Here is a 19,852-nt window from a genome sequence, read left to right as displayed (position 1 = left end):
GAAGTAAATTTTATGTCAGAAGTGAACTGGAAAAAAAATCAGAGTTTTGATACATAAAAATGAACTATTTAACAATTAATTTGGGATGTGTGTGTTTTACCTTGTTCATTTGTAAATTCTTTTTTGTTGATACTAACCAAGGAAAAATAGGATTTCTATTAATAGTCATCAGTACAGTCTGGAAAAGTTATATCTTCCATGTACATTACATCCAAAAGCCTCTTCTCAATCTTACCTGGCACTATTGAATCCCTAAGGAATGATTGAATCTTGCAACTTCATAGCTTTTAGGGTCAACCTCTCCTTTTGTTCAAACAATCCTATTGCTAACTAGAGAGAGGAGAGCCACACTAGAAGGTAAGAGGTTCTCTCTGTGAGGTCTGTATGACAGATTCACAATAGAAACTCTCCAAAAGGCCATCCTAAAGAAAACACAAGCGATAATACCATTTCCCCCCTTACCCCCACCCCAGAAAAGGTGAATTAGGCCAAACAATTAAAAGATGAAGCTGACTCCCTTTCAAGGTTACCTCTCCATTTCTGGTACCTTCTTCACTTCTTCCATCTCTCATGCAAACACACCAGCTTGGCCCTGGCCAGCATGGCCCAGTTGGCTGGAGCACCACCCCATTCCCATACACCAAAAGGTTGTGGGTTCAATTCCAGGTCAGGGCACACACCTAAGTGGCAGGTTCCATACCCAGTTAGAGCATGTACAAAAGGGAACCAATCATTGTTCCTCTCTCTATCTCCCTCCCTTCCTCTCTCCCCTCTCTCCCTCCCCTTCTTCTTCCCTCTCTCCTTCCCTCTCTCTCTAAAAGCACTGAAGAAAACTAAATGGTAATGGGGAAAAATACAATAAAGATTCAATAAAAATAGATAAATAAAAATAAAAGCAACGAAAAAATGTCCTTGGTTGAAGATTTAAAAAAACTGGGGGGTCTCATTCTTTCTGAACCTCGTTCTGACAAACTCCTACTGGGGTAAACACTTCTGCACTTTAATCAGAGTTTCGGGGGAAACAATGTCTGACTCTAAAGTACTGGCTCACATGGTGGCAGAGCAGACATCTTTGGCAAGAGTGAGAGAGGCTTTGAGCCCAAGAGACCGTTCAGCACACCCAGCCCATAGGTAAATGCCTTCCCCATCTCTACAAAAGCAGCCTCCTCAGACATGAAGAAATTCACTTCTCACTTGGCTGTCGATTACTTTCTCCTAGGACTTTGAATGAGAGAACTTAATGCAAAAACGGAACTTAATGGAAAAATGGAAGTTTTTCCATTAATACTAAACAACAACCTTTAAAAATCACTGCCATCCCTAATGGGAAGTTACAGTAGTACTTACTGTACTTACTGTACAGTAGAACAGCCAGTACTTTGACTGGGTAAGGGATCTTTTGAACTCAAAGATATAATTACAGAGAAGTCATTCCCATGGAAGAAGCGGTAACATAAGAGAAAGCCAGCAGACAGGAATAGGTCAGTACTTGAAGAGTGTAGAGGCAAAACCCAGTTAAAATAGAAATGTCTCTTGTAAACAGTAAGTTGTTTTGGACAATAGAGAGGTCACAGGAACCTCTCTATCCTTTGTTGCACCTTGCTGTCTCACGTCTGCAGCATGAGAAGGTCTCAATCAATGGGTACTGAGTGAATGAATGAATGAATGAATGCCAAAAGTAGCACAAAAATATCCAAGAGTTGGGTTGCAAAGGTACCAATCTCTAAAATGAGGTCACCAATGGCAATAGGAGCCTCACTAAATAAGGCTTTGTTTGCACACAGAGGCACTATCTTCCACTAGCTCCTGCCTATTATCCACAGTGATAACATGGAATAAGGGTTCTGGGTTCAAATCTTGATTCACCACTTAATAACTGTATGGCTCTGGGCAAATTACCTTACCTGTCTTTGCCTTGGTCCTTTATCCATAATATTTGGACTGTTAACAAAGAAGCAGGTAAACTAATACCTGTAAAACACTTAGGACAGTATCAGTCACATAGAAAGCACTTGAAAAAAATTGCCACAATTATCTTAGCTCATTCCTTCAACTTCTCAACCTATACATGCATGTAACTGAGTTACTCATCTGCCTCTAGGCTATCTGCTCATAGCTGCATATAGAGTTCTTGAAAGAACAGGATCTCAAATGAGAAGGATTGTGCCGGGGGGACAAGCAGGCATGCACATTTTTCAGCAGTTTCGGGCCTTCTTTGGTTAGGCCCCTTTTCCTTCACTCATCAGGTACAAGATCCATGATGTCCTGACTTGACATGTAAAGTTCTTTCCACCGCAGTCCGTGCCACCTCCCTGAATGGGGAAACCACTCCCCTCCTCAAAGAGGGCTTTTTGTCTGAACAAGGCTGTTTTCACTGAACCGTGGTCTCAGACAGCTTTCTTTTGTGTTCTGTTTAAACACAGAATGACAGTCCACTAACATAACTTCTAAAAACTTTGGCTTATCTTTTTGTAAAAGCTACGGCATCAAATCTATGCCAAAAATAGCAAAATGACCCATTCTGTACATACAGGGGATTCTCAGAGGGTAACCAGGTGCCTGAGATGGAGGTGAAAAAGACTGCTGCAGAATCAGCCACTCTCAGACGCATTTAGAATTAGCAGTAGTTGGGTGGTGGCAAGGGCGAGGGAAGGGGAGAGTCAAATGAAGAGAAGCAGCGTGGCTAAGCCAACTGTTTTGATAGAGACTGCGATGTTCCTCTTTCTCCCAGATCCTGATGGGGCCTCCAGGAGCCTGGGGAGATGAAGGGCTGGCAATAAGAATGGACAGGGCGATAAGCCGAGAATGCCCCTTCTCAGCTTTAGCATCCCTGATGGCATCTGTCTACTCATTCTGCTTACATGTACCAGGGTGAGCAAAAGTAGGTTTACAGTATTTGCATGGAAAAAGACATGCAGGTTATAATTATTACAATAGCTTTTCTAACACAAAATAATGTCACAATGGCACAGTGCACTTACTTTTGTCCACCCCTGAAATTATTTAGCCCTATTCTGGACACTGGGGATAAAACAATGAAAAAAAGATAAAAATTGCTTCCGTGTTGAAATTTACATCAGAGGGATGGAAAGACAAAAGTTAATAACTAAACAAAATGCAATGGAGAATGTAAATCAGTAAAGAATCAGAGTAGGCCACACTGAGAAGATGGCCTGTGGAAGGCAAGGAGCAAGTAATGCACAATCTGAGACAGGAAGAAAGAAAGCTAATACGAAGACATTGAAGGTGTTCACTGCATTGGGGGGAAAGCAAGGATATCACTTCATCTAGAGCATTGTGAGTGGAGGAAGGGAAGAGATGAGGAAGGTGATATGGAGGCCAGTTGGTTAGGGTCCTGTGAACCGTTGTAAGGACCTGGACTCTGAGCCTTTATAAGATGGGAAGCTATAGGACACCCACCAGTGTCTTCTTCAGGGACTGTCTACTTGAACTTAGCCCCTCTGAGGTGCACCTCAGTATAGAAAGGCACCTTCTCAAGCTCATGCCCTTCCCAGGACAGACCACATCTAACAACTAACGAAGGCCTGATACAGAACACTCTCATAGCCAACTCTTGCTCCAGAGACCCTCACTAGGTCAACTGAGGCTTTGCCACAGGTCAATTTCTTCCGCCCATCTCTGCTTTCTCCCTTCCCTTCATGAACATTCATCTTAATTAACATCTTGCACTCCAAAATTCATCTCAATGTCTGTTGCTGGACAACCCAACTTGTATGTGACAGAAACCAGTTGAGTTTTTGAGCAGAGGAGTGACATGATACAACTGATGTTCTAAAAGAGCACCGAAGGTCAATAGAAGGACCCTGACTGGTGTGGCTCAGTTGGTCAGGAATCATTCCATGAAGCAAGAAGTCACCAGTTTGATTCTGCCCAGGTGCATGCCTGGTTTGCAAGTTCAGTCCCTGGTTGGAGTGTGTATGACAGGCAACTGATTGGTGTTTCACTCTTACATCAATATTTTTCCCCTTCTCTTTCTCCCTTCTTTCTCCTCTCTCTAAAAATAAATAAATAAAATCTGGATGGATGGATGGAAGGAAGGAAGGAAGGAAGGAAAGAAGGAAGGAAGGAAGGAAAGAAGGAAGGAAGGACTAGTTAGTTAGTTGCAGGGTGATCGATGACTATTGGACAGCCAGGCAGATATGTCAAATAAGCAGTTGCATATTGGGCCTGCAGTTAAGGGTAGTGGTATGGATTATATTTATAAATTTGGAAGGCGTCAGTATATAGATGGTATTTAAAGCCATGAGTGCATGAGGCTATCAAAGAAGTAGTATAGATAGAGATGAAAAGTAGTCTAGGATATGGATAGGGACAAGCATCGGTTGCCAAGGAGAAACCAGTAAGAAAGGAAGGCAACCAGGAGAATGTAGTTTCCAGGAAGCCAAAATAAGTGTTTCATGAGAAAAGGTGGGATACATCATGTCCTATGCTAAATAAGTCGAAAGCTGAGAATAGATCTCATTGGGTTTAATAACATGGAGGTCATCAGTGATTTTGGCAAAAGAAGTAGTTACTTCTTTTTCGAACTCGAATGGCATGATTTGAGAAAAATTGATAGAGAGGAATCACAGAGGATATAGATAAACAGGCCAAGAAATTTTGCTACAAAGAAGAGAAAATAGGGTAATAACCAGAGGGAATGTGGGGTAAGGAGATGATTTGGTAAGACAGGAGACAATTAGTGTAGGCCAAAGCCCAGGTCATGATGTCTGAGTTACAGGTGTTCATTGAGTTCTCTTCTGATCACTTCTATTTTCACATTTGTAAGGACCACTGTCATCTAAGCAGGTAGTATTGGAGGTCTGAAGAAAAAGACTATGTAAGGAAGTAGGACAGTGGCCTCACCAGGCAACAGGTCTTAAAGTTAAGATTAGTTTTCAGAATTTAAGGTGGAATGAGTCAGCATAATCCTGTGTTTTTTCTCCTGCTATCCTATGTTTAGCTACAGCAACACACATGTGAAGAATTCGTGTAGATTCAACCAGCACTGGGCTTTTGCAGAGCACAACAGAGCAAGGGCCAGACTGCTGAGGGCATAGGCAAGGAAGTGATGCTAATGATGGGCCATAAAATATAAGCTGGGAAGAGGTGGTAGGATCAATAGACTATAAGTCTCAGGGGAGTCAATGAAGAGTTGAGTTTAGGATATAAAGGAAAGGAGCTACAAGATTTTCCAGTGCACACACCCCAGCAGTGGAATACATAGGCTGCTTTCGATGCAGATGAACTCTGTTGGGGATGCTCTGAGATGAATCTGTAACTTGGGTGAAAAAGGATAAGAAGAACAATAATTGTTCAGCTCAAAGAATCTAAGGTTCTTTCATGGGAGGAAGGGTTTGAAAATTGTCCAGGGAAAGAGCAAAAAACACAGCGAAGACATGAACAGTGTCTAAAGAGAGGGACTGTCATCTTGGCCAGAAAAGGTGATGGTCAGTAGTGTGGGCAATACTTCATATCCCCCTCAAATGGAAAAGAGTAGTTTTCCTTGTCATTGCAACTACCTTGTAATTTCCCCATCCAAAGAAAGAAAAGATTTAACAAAGTATACTTGACTGCCACTGGAAGGAATTTTCCACGGCAAGTTCATCTCTGAATTTCATCTTACCAAAATAAAGATGGCCCTGGCTGGTGTGGTTCAGTGGATTGAGTACCAGCCTGTGAAGTGAGAGATCACCAGTTCAATTCCCTGTCAGGGCACATGCCAGGGTTGCAGGCCAGGTCCCCAGTCGGGGAGTGTGCAAGAGGCAAGTGATCAATGTTTCTCTCACACATCCGTGTTTCTCTCCCTCTTTCTCCCTCCCTTCCCCTCTCTCTAGAAGCAAATGAATAAAATCTTTTAAAAATAAAATAAAAATATAAAAATGATAGGTTACCTAAATCAATTGTTCCCAAATAGTGTGACCCCCCAGAATTTCCTGGAAACTCTTTTTTGAAAAGTTCCATAATCCTGCCCTGGCTGGTGTGGTTCAGTGTATTGAGTGCTGGCCTGCAAACCAAAGGGTCGCTGGTTTCATTCCTAGTCAGGACACATGCCTGGGTTGTGGGCCAGCTCCCCAGTGCAGGGCATGCGAGAGGCAGCCATGCATTGTTGTTTTTCTCTCTTTCTCCCTCCGTTCCCCTCTCTCTAAAAATAAATAAATAAAATCTTTTTTTAAAAAGGCCCCCATACTCCTGATTTTGTAAGTGTAGGTTTTGGTCTAAGAATCTATATATACTATTCACAGCTACCCAGGTAATTTTGATGATATGCCAAGTTTGGGGAACTAGCTGACTTCTATCTACGGTCTTTAGAAATTATAATATTCTATGCATTTTGATGACAGAATGTTTTTGAGAACATGACTGAAGACTCTTCAAAGTTGAATAGCCCCTAGCTTTAAAAAAAAAAAAGTAGCCCCATTCTTCCTGGTAGCTATGATATGACAATATGGAAAGCCAGACCGAAAAAAAAAAAAAAGAAAGAAAACCTGAAACCTAGAGGGCAGTAGAGTCAAGAAAAACACAAAGAAAGAGAACTGGAACCCTGACTGCACCTCACCTGAACCCTTCCTGCCTCAGAAGTTCTTACTTACATGAGCCAATAAATACCCTTTATTGTTTAAACCAGTTTGCAGTGGGTTTTCTATTTCATGTTTCTTTCAACAAAAAGTCTCCTCCCCACCCTTTCCCATATCAAAATTAAGTCAGTGTGGAAGTACATGTAGGATTTTCTCTTTTTTAGTAAGATTAAAATGTAGGTAAGATTGACATATTTCAGATAAAAGACTTTTATTCTTAAAGTCAACTTTATCTGAGGATTTCCCTAGGAAATAAATATTTTTTTAGCCTTTACTTGGAAAAGCTTCTTCTTGTTAATGAGATTAAAAACCAAAGAATTGGGCCCAAAGTGACAAGCAAATCTCTGACACTATAAGACAGGATGTTTTTATAAAAGAATCCAAGAACGTCTAGCATAACACAATTCAGAATTGTAGCTACTGTCTTACTCTCCTTTTTCAGGTTCCCTCAAAACCCATTGGACCTGCCTTTTGACCCAGCAACCCACTGCTAGGAGTATATCCTAAGAACCCTGAAACACCAATCCAAAAGAACCTATGCACCCCGATGTTCATAGCAGCACAATTTACAATAGCCAAGAGTTGGAAGCAACCTAGGTGCCCATCAGTAAATGAATGGATCAAAAAACTATGGTACATTTACACAATGGAATTCTATGCAGCAGAAAGAAAGAAGGAGCTCCTACCCTTTGCAACAGCATGGATGGAACTGGAAAGCATTATGCTGAGTGAAATAAGCCAGGCGGTGAAAGACAAATACCATATGATCCCACCTTTAACAGGAACCTAAACAACAAAACGAACAAGCAAGCAAAATATAGCTAAAGACATTGAAATAGAGAACAGGCTGACAGGGAAAGGTGGGGAGAGGGGAGGGAATTTCAGGGGAAAAGGGGAAGGATTCACAGGAACAAGTATAAAGGACACATGGACAAAAACTAACAGCGGTGGAAATAAGAGGGAGGTGGGGAGCGCTGGGGTAGGGGGGCTGGGATAGGAGAAAAGGACAGAAAACTGTACTTGAACAATAATTAAATTTAAAAAAACATTTTAAAAAAAACTATTGGACCCTCAAAAGTAGACATGCTGATACTTAATGTGAATGAGTAAATCAGTGAGTAAAGGCTTATTTCAAAGTTACTAAGAATCTTCATGAGTTGCTGGCTGATAGCACATAAACTTAAAGGAACCTCTGGTATTGCTTACAAACTTGGATCTCAAAATCTGGACAATAAACAAGCCACTGTATCCATGGTAACAGTGGCTTAACTTTTCAATGAACAGAATGGTAATTGCATTTCCTCCTTTCATTTCTCACTGTTTCCAATCATCTTGGGGGTCAGGCACGACCTGAGGATTAATGACCAAAAGCTTAGGAATTTCCACATGAAACTTCACATTGTCTAACCTGTCATTTTCTCGGAGGGTCTCCGAGTTCCTTGTGTTATGCTTTAGCACTGTCCTAAGTCAAAAGTACTCTAATATACAGTATCCCTTCTGAAATGTTTCTAGTTTCTCAGCACATGCTATTAGAAATAGACTTTAATAAATTAACACAAAATAAAAACTGACATAGAGAATATATATTTGGCATTTCTGAATTAAACCACGTATGGGCAAAAGATACTTCTTCTACCACATTTGGGAGGAAAGTCTCTAGGGTAAATGCTAGGGACTCTTGCATTTTTACCAAGATGACTTCTGCCTCCACGTCTCGAAACCTTTCTCTCTTCTTTTTCTCTGCCCCATCTTACAGCTGACGTCTGGGGCATGGAAAAGGGGCAGAGTATTAGGAATAAACAAGGGAATGGAGTAAGTTGAAAAAGGATAAAAGGCCTTTCTCAGCTGATTTTCTAGAATTTCCTTGTCCATCCAAAGGTCTGTTTCAAGTAAGAATCCTTTAGGCTACAAATAAACCTTCTAGAATTCCTTCTTTCTCCCCTTCTCCTTCTCAACTTAAGGCTGTAACCTGATTGCATGAACACCATGTCTTTTGCCTTAATGTTTCCAATATTTTCCCCTTCAATTTACTGAGTTGTCCCAGGACTGACTAATCTTGAGAAACTCCTATGGCTTTTCTCTTTTCAAAATAAACACTTTATTTATGTTTAGAGAGAGGGGAAGGAAGGAAGAAAGAGAAGGAGAGAAACATCAATGCACCTGAGAAAGCCCGGCAGATTGACCAGCCAGCTCTCGAATACCCGGCCCTGGGGACCTGGCCCACAGCCCAGGCATGTGCCCTGACCAGGAATCAACCCAACAGCCTTTGGGTTTGTGCATGATGCTCAACCCACGGAGCCACAGCAGTCGGGGCTCCTATATTCTCTCAGGTCTGTCTTCATATATGAAATGAAATAACATCAGTTTGTTTTATCTGATAAGGTGTTCTAGACGCTTGTTTTTGCAGACCAACATGCATTTTACCACTCTCTTGGTAAGTTTACCCCAGTTGTCCTCTGGGGTCCATCCTCAGTTCATAACTTCAGGGACCAAACACATGACCCAGACCTAAGCCGTGGGCATACTCCATGCCCCTGGATAGAGTGTCTGCTTCTCCAATGACCTAAGCAGAACCCCTAAGATGCAACTAAGACTTTTGCTGGGAACAATTAAGACAAAAACTCTTGCTCTTTCCCAATGAACATGCCATGAAAGGCTGTGGCTCCAAGAGCCATGGACAGTTGTCTTATGACAACAGAGGGTACATGTCTGGAAACAGTGTGATCCCAGAGCCAGGAGACAGAAAGAGATGGCAGATCAGCATAACATAGGCTGGGCCCCCATTTTATAGCAGATTGAGCCATACGAAGTTGCCAATACTTGACTATTTATAACCTAGAATCACAGCAATTCCATCAGTTTCACCTAATAGCTCTATCTTTTCAATTGTGTGTTCCAATAAACTTCCATTTAGGTTTCAGGTACTTAACTTAGGTTTCTGCCATTTACAAACATAAGAGTCCAGACTATACACATAAAGTTGTTTTAGCCATTAAACCAGCATATAAACATACACGAGTGAATCACTAAAAAAACTACTTGTAAAATATTAAAATTAAAATTCCATATATATGGATTATATACATATATGAATTCCATATATATGTATGTATGTGTGTGTGTGTATGAAACTAGATTTCCAAAGTAGTAAGAGGCAAAGTCAGGATTCAAACCCAGACTTAACCCCCAAATCTCATTCCTCCCACTTCATCACACGATGCTGAGGTTGTTAAGAAATTGCTTAGGAAACATTTGCACAGGCCCCTCTGGAACATGTGAAGCATAAAAGAAATGCCTCACTTCGAAACAACTACCAATTTGATCATTCTAAAGTAGCAGCCCAGAAGTGCAGCTGAAATGTGTCAAACCTTTTTTTCAATGAATTTATTGGGATGACATTGGTTAATAAAATTATGTAGGGTTCTGGTGTATAATTCTACACGTCAAGTCTTTTTAATGTTGGTGAAATCCTGACCAGGATTATTAGACACTAGTGAGTGACTATCTGAGGCTCTTAAACACAGTTTCCATCCCATAGCACTGTGAAATCCAGACCCCCCTTTTCATTTCTCATCTTCCCTAACCTTTCTGCAGTACTGATACTACCTACTCCCTAACACAATGGAGACAGTAAATGCTGGGGAATGCCACAGCGGTGACAATTTTTTTAAATTCATCAAAATGACACAGTTAATATGATATGATAACCATTTCAGTTATACCAACAAAGACTCCATCAAACTCATTTGCCCCACTAGACGAGACCTTCACAATTAATACCTTTTTAGTTGTTCTATGTCAAGCAGCCATCCATGAAAATCCTTTCCTTCCAATTCAACAAACTTCTGAAAGCACCCTCTACTTTATACGTACGTTGTTCTAGCTACTAGGACTTAACAGAAACTCCAAAGCCAACATTACAATGTGTTTCTATTCACACAGGAAATATGTCTAGGTCCTTGATATTGTCATTTTAAATGAAAATAAAATTTTTTAAGATTTTATTTCCTTATTTTTAGAGAGAGGTTCAGAGGGGAGGGAGATAAAGAAGGAGAGAAAAATCGAGAGCAACATTGGTTGCCTCTCTCTCACCCCTCACTGGGGCCTGCGTGACCCAGGCATGTGCCCTGACCAAGAATCAAACTGGCAGGGCAATGCCCAACCCATGGAACCATGCTGATCAAGGCGATGACAAAAATTTTTAATTAAACTTTTTTTTGAAACCCAAGTGCTCTTAGAATGCCTGCCTAGAGAACATGGACAACTATTAACCATGACCTAATAATGATTATCTTGAATAAGCCTAAAAACCTAGTTATGTAGCAGCCTGAACTACAAAGCCCAGAGATCTTCAGAAACTGGCTTTGATGGCCTGAGATTTTGGAAAGCGGACCTGGGGTATGCTACTTGGGAGTCAGAGCACCGTCTCCACTGGCATAAATTTTGGAGCAAGCTAAAAGCAGGAGGTAGATGGTTGCCTTAATCTATCCTACTTTTCCTCTTAGCCGCAGGACAGGTGACTCAGCAAATTTTTGAAGAAGACTTACCTAGGTTATCTTGTCAGCATATTTTGTCTGATCTGATAAGTCAGGACCAACAGAAAAGGAATCTAGAGAATTTCTCAACCACCCAGGCTGGGGATATTCAAAGGGCAGGTATATAAACATAATCAAGTGGAAAAACAGAATGAGGAGCAGAGGGTTCAGATTTTAGCTCTACAGGAAGTCATCAGCCCTTAGGCAAGACATTTAACCGACCTTTGTTTTTACTCCTTCCAATCCCCTCCCTTCCCTCCAGGTTTACCTACTTCTAAAATAACGTAGGTAGACCAGTTAAAATCTAAGGTTGGCTCCAGCTCTAATAGTGTAAGTGTCTATGAATACAGAAAAGGCACGACACTAAAGGGAGCTTAAGCAGATGCCCAATAAAGACAGGAAAAGAAGAATTCGAGGCAGTGAAAAAGAAACCAACTGTTGTGAAATAAAAGTAGCAGCAAGGTATCAGAGATGCAATAAAACCAAAATGTTGCATGTTTGTTATTGGCCCGCAATATTTTAAACATATAAATGTCACTGGAAGATGGACTTGTCAAAAAGCTGATACTATAAAAATAAACTAAATTTTTATTGGATGAAAGAATTTAACTTTGTTAAAAATCAGGAGCATTGTGTCCTAGGTGGGGAAGAGCTCAATTCCAGAGCAGGGCACAATTAGAATCAGAGGAAGGACAAATCGATGTCTCTCTCTCTCTCTTTCTTTCTGTCTCTTCCCCTGTCTCTCTAAAATCAATAAATACAATGTGTTTTTTAATAAAATAGATCAATAACATTGTCTCAAAAAATTTCAAATCACACCCTTGGCCCCAGCCTGTGTGGCTCAGTTGGTTGAGTGTGCTCCTGCAAACCACGAGGTCGCCTTCGATTTTCCCCATCAGGGCACATGCCTGGGTTGCAAGTTTGACCCTGGACTGCCTAGGGAAAGCAACAATCAGTGTATCTCTCTCTCTTCTTCCTCTCTCTATCCCTCCCTTTAAATCAACCCTTAAATCTGGGAATTCCTCAAAGAAATGTTAGTGAAAAATAGTTAAAGACTCTCCTAGGTGCATTTGGAAACTGGAAATCTGAATAGTAAACAAAACAATATGTGACTTTAACTGTTGGTCAATATAATAAATTGTTGATCAATATAATAAATAAGTATAATTGCTAGTTTATGATCAATGTCTATATGCTCTACACCTTACACCATGGTAAGCACTTTTATCTCTCTATGTTGATAAGATGTCAAGGAATAAATTATTTTATTATCATATCAATTTTGCAGCTAAGCAATTCGAGCCATGCAAAAGGAAGTGACTTCCCCAAAGTCACACAGCTAGAATGGCAAAGCCATTTCTGGGCAACTTAACTCTAGAGTGCAGGCTTTCCCAAATTTTTTCTTAAAAAGCATTATACAAAAAGAAGGAAATGCAAATAATTTTCAGCTATAGATATACTATAATTTTTAAAAGCCAAGCATAAAATACTCAGAGTTCTTTTCCAATTTCTAATGATGCAAAGTTGGCAGTAAGATCTTATCTAAAATGTGAGGCTAAAATAAGGGCATTTACAATGTAATCATACTTACTTCATAAGTCAGAATTGACATAGTAAGAATCTAAAAATCTCTTTAACCTTCCACACCGAGGACATTCAGATAATAAGTATGTAAAAATGATCAAGCAGTAAGACTAAGAGTGAGGCTACTTAGATTCAGGTCATATTAACCTTGAAAGGACTGCTGGAGGGAGAAATATCCACAGTTACAGAGCAGCGGATAGATTTTACCTTACGTGGCAAAGACTTACAAAAATTTCACTCAGCTTCGTTAGTAACTTCACATATAGATAGTAACTTAGAGAGCATAACATTTTCAGTACAAAAGAAAAGAAACAGAGAAACCCAAAGAGGGCCATACTGTGGCGGTTAAATTACAGCCTCTGGAGTCAGAACCTCTTGGGTCTGCCTCACAGCCCTGCCGTTTTCTAGCAGTGTGACCTTGGGCCCGTTACTCAACTGCTCTGTGCCTTCACTCCCCCTCTCCAAAACAGGGAGTGTAAGAGTACTCACTCCAAAGGGGTATCGTGAAGATTAAATGAGTCAGTAAATGTAAAGTACTTAGAACAAGACCCGCCACATAGATAAATGACTGTTTCTATACATATTATATACCTATATACACTTAGAGAAAGGGAGATGGATGGATCTAAACTACCCAGAAGAGTAAGAACAGGTGTTTGGTGACTAAACCACCAATCCAGGAATGAGAACATCTGCTTCGGTTACATGGGGGCAATCCAAATGGATCCCAGACGAATCCAGAGATTTCCTTTGGCCAGGCACTGACAGGAGCATTCAGTTAATCCTATGGCCGCACTTAAGACACGGGGTAGAGCCCTGAAGTAGGGGGTGCAAACCCTCTGCGGTAATAATAAATCCTCTGTGTTACTGACACTGAGAAAAGGTGTTCAGAGTAAGAAGTATTCATGGTCTCCCCCCCGACTCTCCTCCCTTTCCAAAGATTTTCACAAAAGCAGTGGGATTTGTTGGCGGTTCCAAACGTCTTCCCAGGAAGTCTGAAATGGGTACTGCTAGGAGTTGCTGTATAATTACTCAGTTGATTCCCTCTAAGGAGCTTACGCTAAGAATTGAGGAAAGAAAGCAGATTAACCATTTGAATACATGTCACGGCCCATCCACAAGCCCTCCCCTCTCTCCACCATAAATGGGGGCTTCTGCACTCCCTGTTTGTCAACCCCAATATGTGATCTAGGAAAATCAATTTATTGCTTTGGCTAATCCTACAACAATAGGGGTTTCATTTTCATTGTGGGGCAATTAAGTTGTCCAGCGAGAAGGAACAGGAGCGCGCAAGGGGAGGGAATGGATCCTCCTATCCCCACACGCATATTAGTCCCCGCGGAGGCAGCAGCGTCCGCTGTCCGTCTGGGGGTCGGTCACACGCGGCTCCGGCCCGCCGCTACCTAGCAACGCAAAGCTAAGGGAGAGCTCGTGGGGTTCCTAGGCCTCCTAGTCGCCCTTCCCATTCATCCCCGGAGTTCCTTCTCTCTCTCTCTCTCTCTTCTCTTCTCTTCTCTTCTCTCCTCTCCTCTCCTCTCCCCCCATCGTCTTCAAGCTCTCTCTCCCCTCCTTCTCTCCATTATCCTTTCTACTTGCTTATCTTCTCTCGCCTCTTCCCCTCTTGCTGTTTTTATTCTCTCCACTTCTTCCTCCCTCTTTCTCCTTCTGTTTCTGTAAAAAAGCATAAACTGTCCGATAACTTGAGAGAAGTTTAAGACGCTCAAACCAGAAACTTTCTCCATTTGAGCCCTCAAAACTCTAGCCGCGGAGAGGCGCCCCATTCATCAACACAAAAGCCCCCACCACCCGTTTGGAAAGGAAAACCCTGCAAGAAAATGCTCCAGCACTATCAGCCGAACTCACAGCCAATCCCACCTCCCGGCCTTATCTTGGGTTGTAAATAACCTATATCAAGATGCGGTCTCTTGGGGGTCACCGCGGGACCAAGTTTCACCGGTGAAACCGAGGCGGGGGGTGCTCTAGCCCGCAGCCTGGGCGCGCGAACGGATCGCCGCGGCGGGACGCTGCAGGTGGAAAGCCGCACACAGCGGCGCCCGGGACCGCTCCGCCAGGAATGGAATAAATCCGTGACCAGAGGAGGCTGCGCACTCGCGGCGGGGGGGACCTCCACTCTCTGGGGTCCAACCGCAAAGTCCTTTCCATAAGAGTCAGGGCAAATTCCCGTAGGAACAAAGACGGGGTCCCCGTGGGGTGCACCGTCACCGAAACCGGCAGGGCTGCTTTCTCAAGTTTGTATTGCTCAGTTCCAAGGCGGGCAAAGGAGGGGCGCTCCCACTCGCCCCTCACTGGGCAACCTGAGCGCCCCAGGGGGAGCCGCTGCGGCGCCGCCGCCGGGTCCTCGCTTCTGCCTGGCCTCGCTCCCCTCCTCCCGCCTGCCACGGCCAGGGAAGTCCGGCTCTCGGAGCGGAGCTCCCTCCACCCGGCTGGTGCTTACCTTGGCCACTGGCCGGCACTAGGAGGGCGGCGAAAGCCAGCAACAGCGTGCACGCCACTGTCGCCGCCTGGCGCTCCATCCCGCCGACGGCCCCGGGCCTCCGCCTCGCCGTTCCTTCCCCGGGAGGTGGGCTCGCGTCTCACACCGCAGAGGCAGCAGCAGAAGCTGCAGCCGCAGCAGCAGCGCCTCCGTTCGCTAGCGCTCGGTGGGATCCGCACCTCGGCGGGCTCCTGGGGCGGAAAGCTGGCCCGCCCAAGGCGTCCCGTTTTTCTACCCGCGCCAGTCCCCACCCTCCAGACACAGTATAAAGCCCTTTAGACCCCACCGCCCCGGAACTAGCATGCGGGAATCCAGCAGGGCAGGCCCCCTGCCGACCGGCCCGCCCCTTGCACTTTGCAGCTGGAAGAAGTGGGGACTCGAACACATGCTCACACAATCACACACGTACTCACATAGTCTCATATTCACACAGTTGCGCACACTCCTCACTGTCAAAAAGACAGTCTCACACGCTTACCCGCGCGAACACACAGGCCCGCACACTTCACGTCTACACACTCCCATTCATACGCGCCCAGGCGCGTGAAGACTCACAGGGACACGCACGCGCCTCTCCGAAAGATTTGCCTCCGCCCAGAAGTCGGCAAGGCTATCTACCGAGGAATGTGGCACCGACACGGTCTTAGAAAGGGGAGAAAAGGGAAGGGGTCAAGAGCCTGCTGGAAAGATTCGTGGCCATTCTCTAGCCTACAATCCCTAGGTCCTCTCGGACACCCCGGTTTTCCCCGCGGAGAGCCGAGGCGCTGGGGTGCAATACTCTATTTTTTACTACTTATGGAGGGGGTTGGATCAGCGTCGGGGAAGAGGGTGGATCCTTGCTTAGCTTTTCGTAAGTACCACATCTACAGGTGCCAAGGCTAGAAAGCGCTTCTTATAAGTCTGTTCATTTTAAAGCAAAATTGAAAAGGATTAACGTCTTCTCGATTCTGCTAGTGTCCCTGGTATATAAAAAAGACACATAAGGATTCAGAGAAACCTGCAGCTCCCTTCTAATGCTTCCCCTGCTCCCTTGGGGAAGCATTAGAGTGGCTCCCCGGGGGTGGGGACAACCCCCAAGGGTGCTACAAATGAACCTTAGGTTCCCCCGCTGAGCCTCGTCCTCAGCCGGTAGATGACACCAGAGCCGACAGAAAAAAAAAAAAAAAAAAAAGGAGGGCTGCGCAACCTACGTAGTTCCTGGCCCTGGGAGCCCTGTGTGAGGAGAAGATGTTTCTGGGACCTAGAATCGCCCCGGAATCTCCATCTCCGGTCCCTGGGCCAACTCCGCATTCGGGCCCCAATGGCTGGCTCCTGGTCCGACGAGTCAGGAGCCCTTTCTCTCGCTCAGAGCGGATGTGACTTTGGCGGCAACCCTGTTTCCACGAAATCCCGGGATAGGGTCCCTCCTCCTCGCCCTCCCCGGGGGCAAGATTCTGCCAGTTAATGACACCCTTTCCCTCCAGAGCACGGCTCATCTGGGACCCTGATGACCCCCAACATCTCGTATCGCGTACCTTTCGTGGACTTTAGTGGTTGGCAAAACTTTGAGCTGGGGGAGGGGGTCGAGGAGGATGATAGGTGTTATTTTGAAAGACACAAAAAGAGGGGAAAATGGACTCAGGAGAGAAAAACTGAGGCTTAAAAAGAGTAGGGTGTGAGAAAGGGCGGGAGAGCTATCCTGGCTTTCTTTTCCGAATTTGGAAATCCGGAGTTCTCCGTTCAAAGTCAATAGAACGTTACTTGCATGCGAGCACAGCTTTGCATTGTGGGCTCCGCGGAGGAGGCGGGACTGGGGACTGCATGGGGTATTGGGGGCCTGGAAGTGAGGGGGACCAGTCCGGTGGGAGGAGGGAGGCTGCGAGAGGGCGAAAAGCGGCGCGTTAGCCTGCGCGGGTGATTTATGCCGGTTCCGGGCGGCCGGGCGACGGTACGAGACCGCGCCGGGGTCAGGCCAATCCGACGCTCGCCCGGGCCGCTGCATAGTCAATGAGCATCCCGCACCCGCGAGTTACAAAGAGCAGCGACCGGCGCTAGGAAGGCGCGCCTGGGGCCACCAGGCGGCAGGGGGGCCGCGCGCGCGGGACGGCGATGGCTGGGCTCAGGATCCCTGCGGGTACACCCGGGTGGGTGCGGGAGCGCGAGCGCGAGCGCGGGCGCGAATGTGTGTGCGCTCGCGAGCGCGTGTGTCCTTTCACTGTAGCAGCCGGCCCTCCAAACATTCCTTTCTGCACTGAAAGGTTTTCCTCATTGTTGTTGTCTTTGTGTTCCTGTGTTGCCAACTTGCTGGAATTCCTGACGTGGTTGCACAGCGGGGCTCAGGCTGACTGTAGGAGCCAGCTGCGTTTGTGTACTGGGCCGACCCCGCCGTTAATCCCAGAATAACGCCGGGCGGCGGGGAAGAATGGAGGAGAATGGGAGGGAGGGGAGCAAATAAAGGTTGGGGATAAGAGAAGACCAACAGCACGGTCCATCACTTCCAACACTGTGCGTGTAAAGTCACATTCTTTTTTACTAGACAAAGAATTTTTCCCCTCAAACTCGTGTTGCTTGAAAACAGGCATCTTTTGCAGCCCGAACCATGTGCGGGTCTCTATACCTGGGGATGTGCATTGCTTTATTTGCAGACCTAAATCCAAGGGCCAGCATGCGAGAAAGCCCAGGACAACGCATTTGTGTGATTTAAGCCAGCATTGTTTCTATGTAAGGCAAAAGTGTAATTTCTTTATTTTCCACATTTCTCAGTACATATATGTCTATGTAAAACTATACAGAGTAGTTTACCAGAAAAGAAAGTTCTGAACGTGAAGTGTATTGTGGTAAATTCATGTTAATTGACTTCCTTCATATATTTTTTTACTTATCTGTATTATTTTTTATCCATCTCAACACCAAATCACTGGAAATATTTTCAGAGCATTTTTTCTTATCCTGCATCAATTTCTGCATTTTGCAGAGGTGATGAAGTTGTAAAATCTCCTTGAGTAATGTCCAACTCCAGTGTGCTATTATTTCTACCCGATTTACCTCTTGAGTGCCATAGAGCCAACTGCCTATTGCATGGCTCCAACCCACTGTGCCTAAAACCAGGAACTCAACATGATGGAGTCTCAACCATAAAACTGCAGTGTTGCTTGTTTCAGTAAGGGGCATCATCATCCAGGCAGGATGCTGAGGCCGAAATTGTCATTCTTGTCTCCTCCTTCTTTTCCCCACCTGCATCTGCAATCAATCATGAAATTCTGTTAACTCGAATTCCTGATCCACTCTCTCTCAAACCCGCCCACTTCTCCCAGCCTCACTACCAGGAGCCTCAGACCTCCCTCTCTCATCTGAGTTCTGGCGAGAGTCTCCTAATGGGTTGCTTACTGTCCCCTTCGCCCCACTCTCATCTATCCTTTTATTTTCCATCCTGCAAGTAAATGATCCAAAGTGATATTTCCATCAACTAGTGCTTTCAAACAAAGGTCATTACCCATTAGAGGGTTGTGAATTCAATTTAGTCGTTCAGACAGAATTATTTTCAAATGAAATAGAATAGAAATTAAAATAACTTTCATATGAAAAGGATGTGTATTGTTTCACCAGACTCTTGTTTCAGATCTATGTACATATGAGTGTGTCACCATGTAAAGTATACTTCTTATTATACATCCCAGGTAAAAAAAAAAGTTTGAAGTATCATCCCATAAAGTTCTTATTAATTTTAAAAAAAGGAAACTGCTCTTTGCAGCCAGCACCAAGTCATGGGCATCTCTCAGGACAACTGGCACAAGCGCCCCAAGATGTGGCAAGAGACAGTCCTACCATAAGAAGCAAAATATAGGCAAGGATACCCCGCTGCCAAACACTAAGATTGCCCCCCACCACACACACACACACACACACACAGGCCACATGCGAGGCGGGGCAACGACAAGTACGGAGCCTTGAGCTGGATGTGAGCAGCTTCTCCAGGGCTCCAAGTGTTGTACGTGTAAGACGAGGGTTACTGATATTACCTACCACACATCCAACAACAGACTGGTCCACACCAAGGCCCTCATAAAGAGCTGCTTGGTGCTTATTGACAGCACACTCTATGGAGGTTGGTATAAATCCCACCATGTACTTGCCCTTAGGCCACAAGAAGGGGGCCAAGATGACTTCTGAGGAGAAAGAGACTTTAAACAAAAAAAAAGATCAATAAGGACAAGCTTCTTGCATGCCTCCTTCAAGGCCAGGCCACTGTAACTGTGCAGGTGGCTTGTGCTGGACAAGGAGCCGTATTTCTAGCTGAGGACAATCAAGGCCCAGACAGGCAAAGAATCCTCTTCCCCCCTTTCTTAGCTCGTGTAATAAAAGTGTTTAATATTCTAAAAAATGAAATAATAAATAGAAACTGGCAGGTGTTTTAATAGGTTTAATTTTTATTTAGGTATGGTAAGGTCAACAGATCAGGAGATGACTGCCATTGAAAAGATAGTTTATTACACTCACCGACCCCAAGAGAAGGAACGTAGGTCACACCTTTGCCAGCCACACAGTGACCCATGAAGTCTTCACTGAGAAAAGGGGAGGGGGAAACTGTGGACAAGCACCTTTACTGTGGTTTTGAAAGGAAGGAATAGCAGGAAGGGTAGGCAGGTTTGGAGTTGGCTAGTTTGTATTTGAAAATCACTCCC

General features: G+C 44.4%; 1 protein-coding gene across 1 annotated transcript in view; it reads right to left on the bottom strand.

The window, feature by feature from the left end:
• Window positions 1–15,414, bottom strand: part of LRP2 (LDL receptor related protein 2) — a 196,075-nt gene extending 180,661 nt beyond the window's left edge. The window contains exon 1 of the mRNA XM_037044526.1: window positions 15,153–15,414. Coding sequence (XP_036900421.1) covers window positions 15,153–15,231 — 79 coding nt within the window. The 5' untranslated portion in view covers window positions 15,232–15,414. The remainder of the gene's footprint in view (window positions 1–15,152) is intronic.
• Between the last annotated feature and the right edge of the window lie 4,438 nt (window positions 15,415–19,852).

This window comes from Sturnira hondurensis, unplaced genomic scaffold, assembly GCF_014824575.4.
Source record: "Sturnira hondurensis isolate 20B ecotype Veracruz unplaced genomic scaffold, ASM1482457v3 Scaffold0004136, whole genome shotgun sequence".
In the NCBI taxonomy this organism is placed as follows: Eukaryota; Metazoa; Chordata; class Mammalia; order Chiroptera; family Phyllostomidae; genus Sturnira; species Sturnira hondurensis.
The sequence above is the reverse complement of the archived record's forward strand: the minus strand, read 5'-3'. Positions and strand labels throughout refer to the sequence as shown.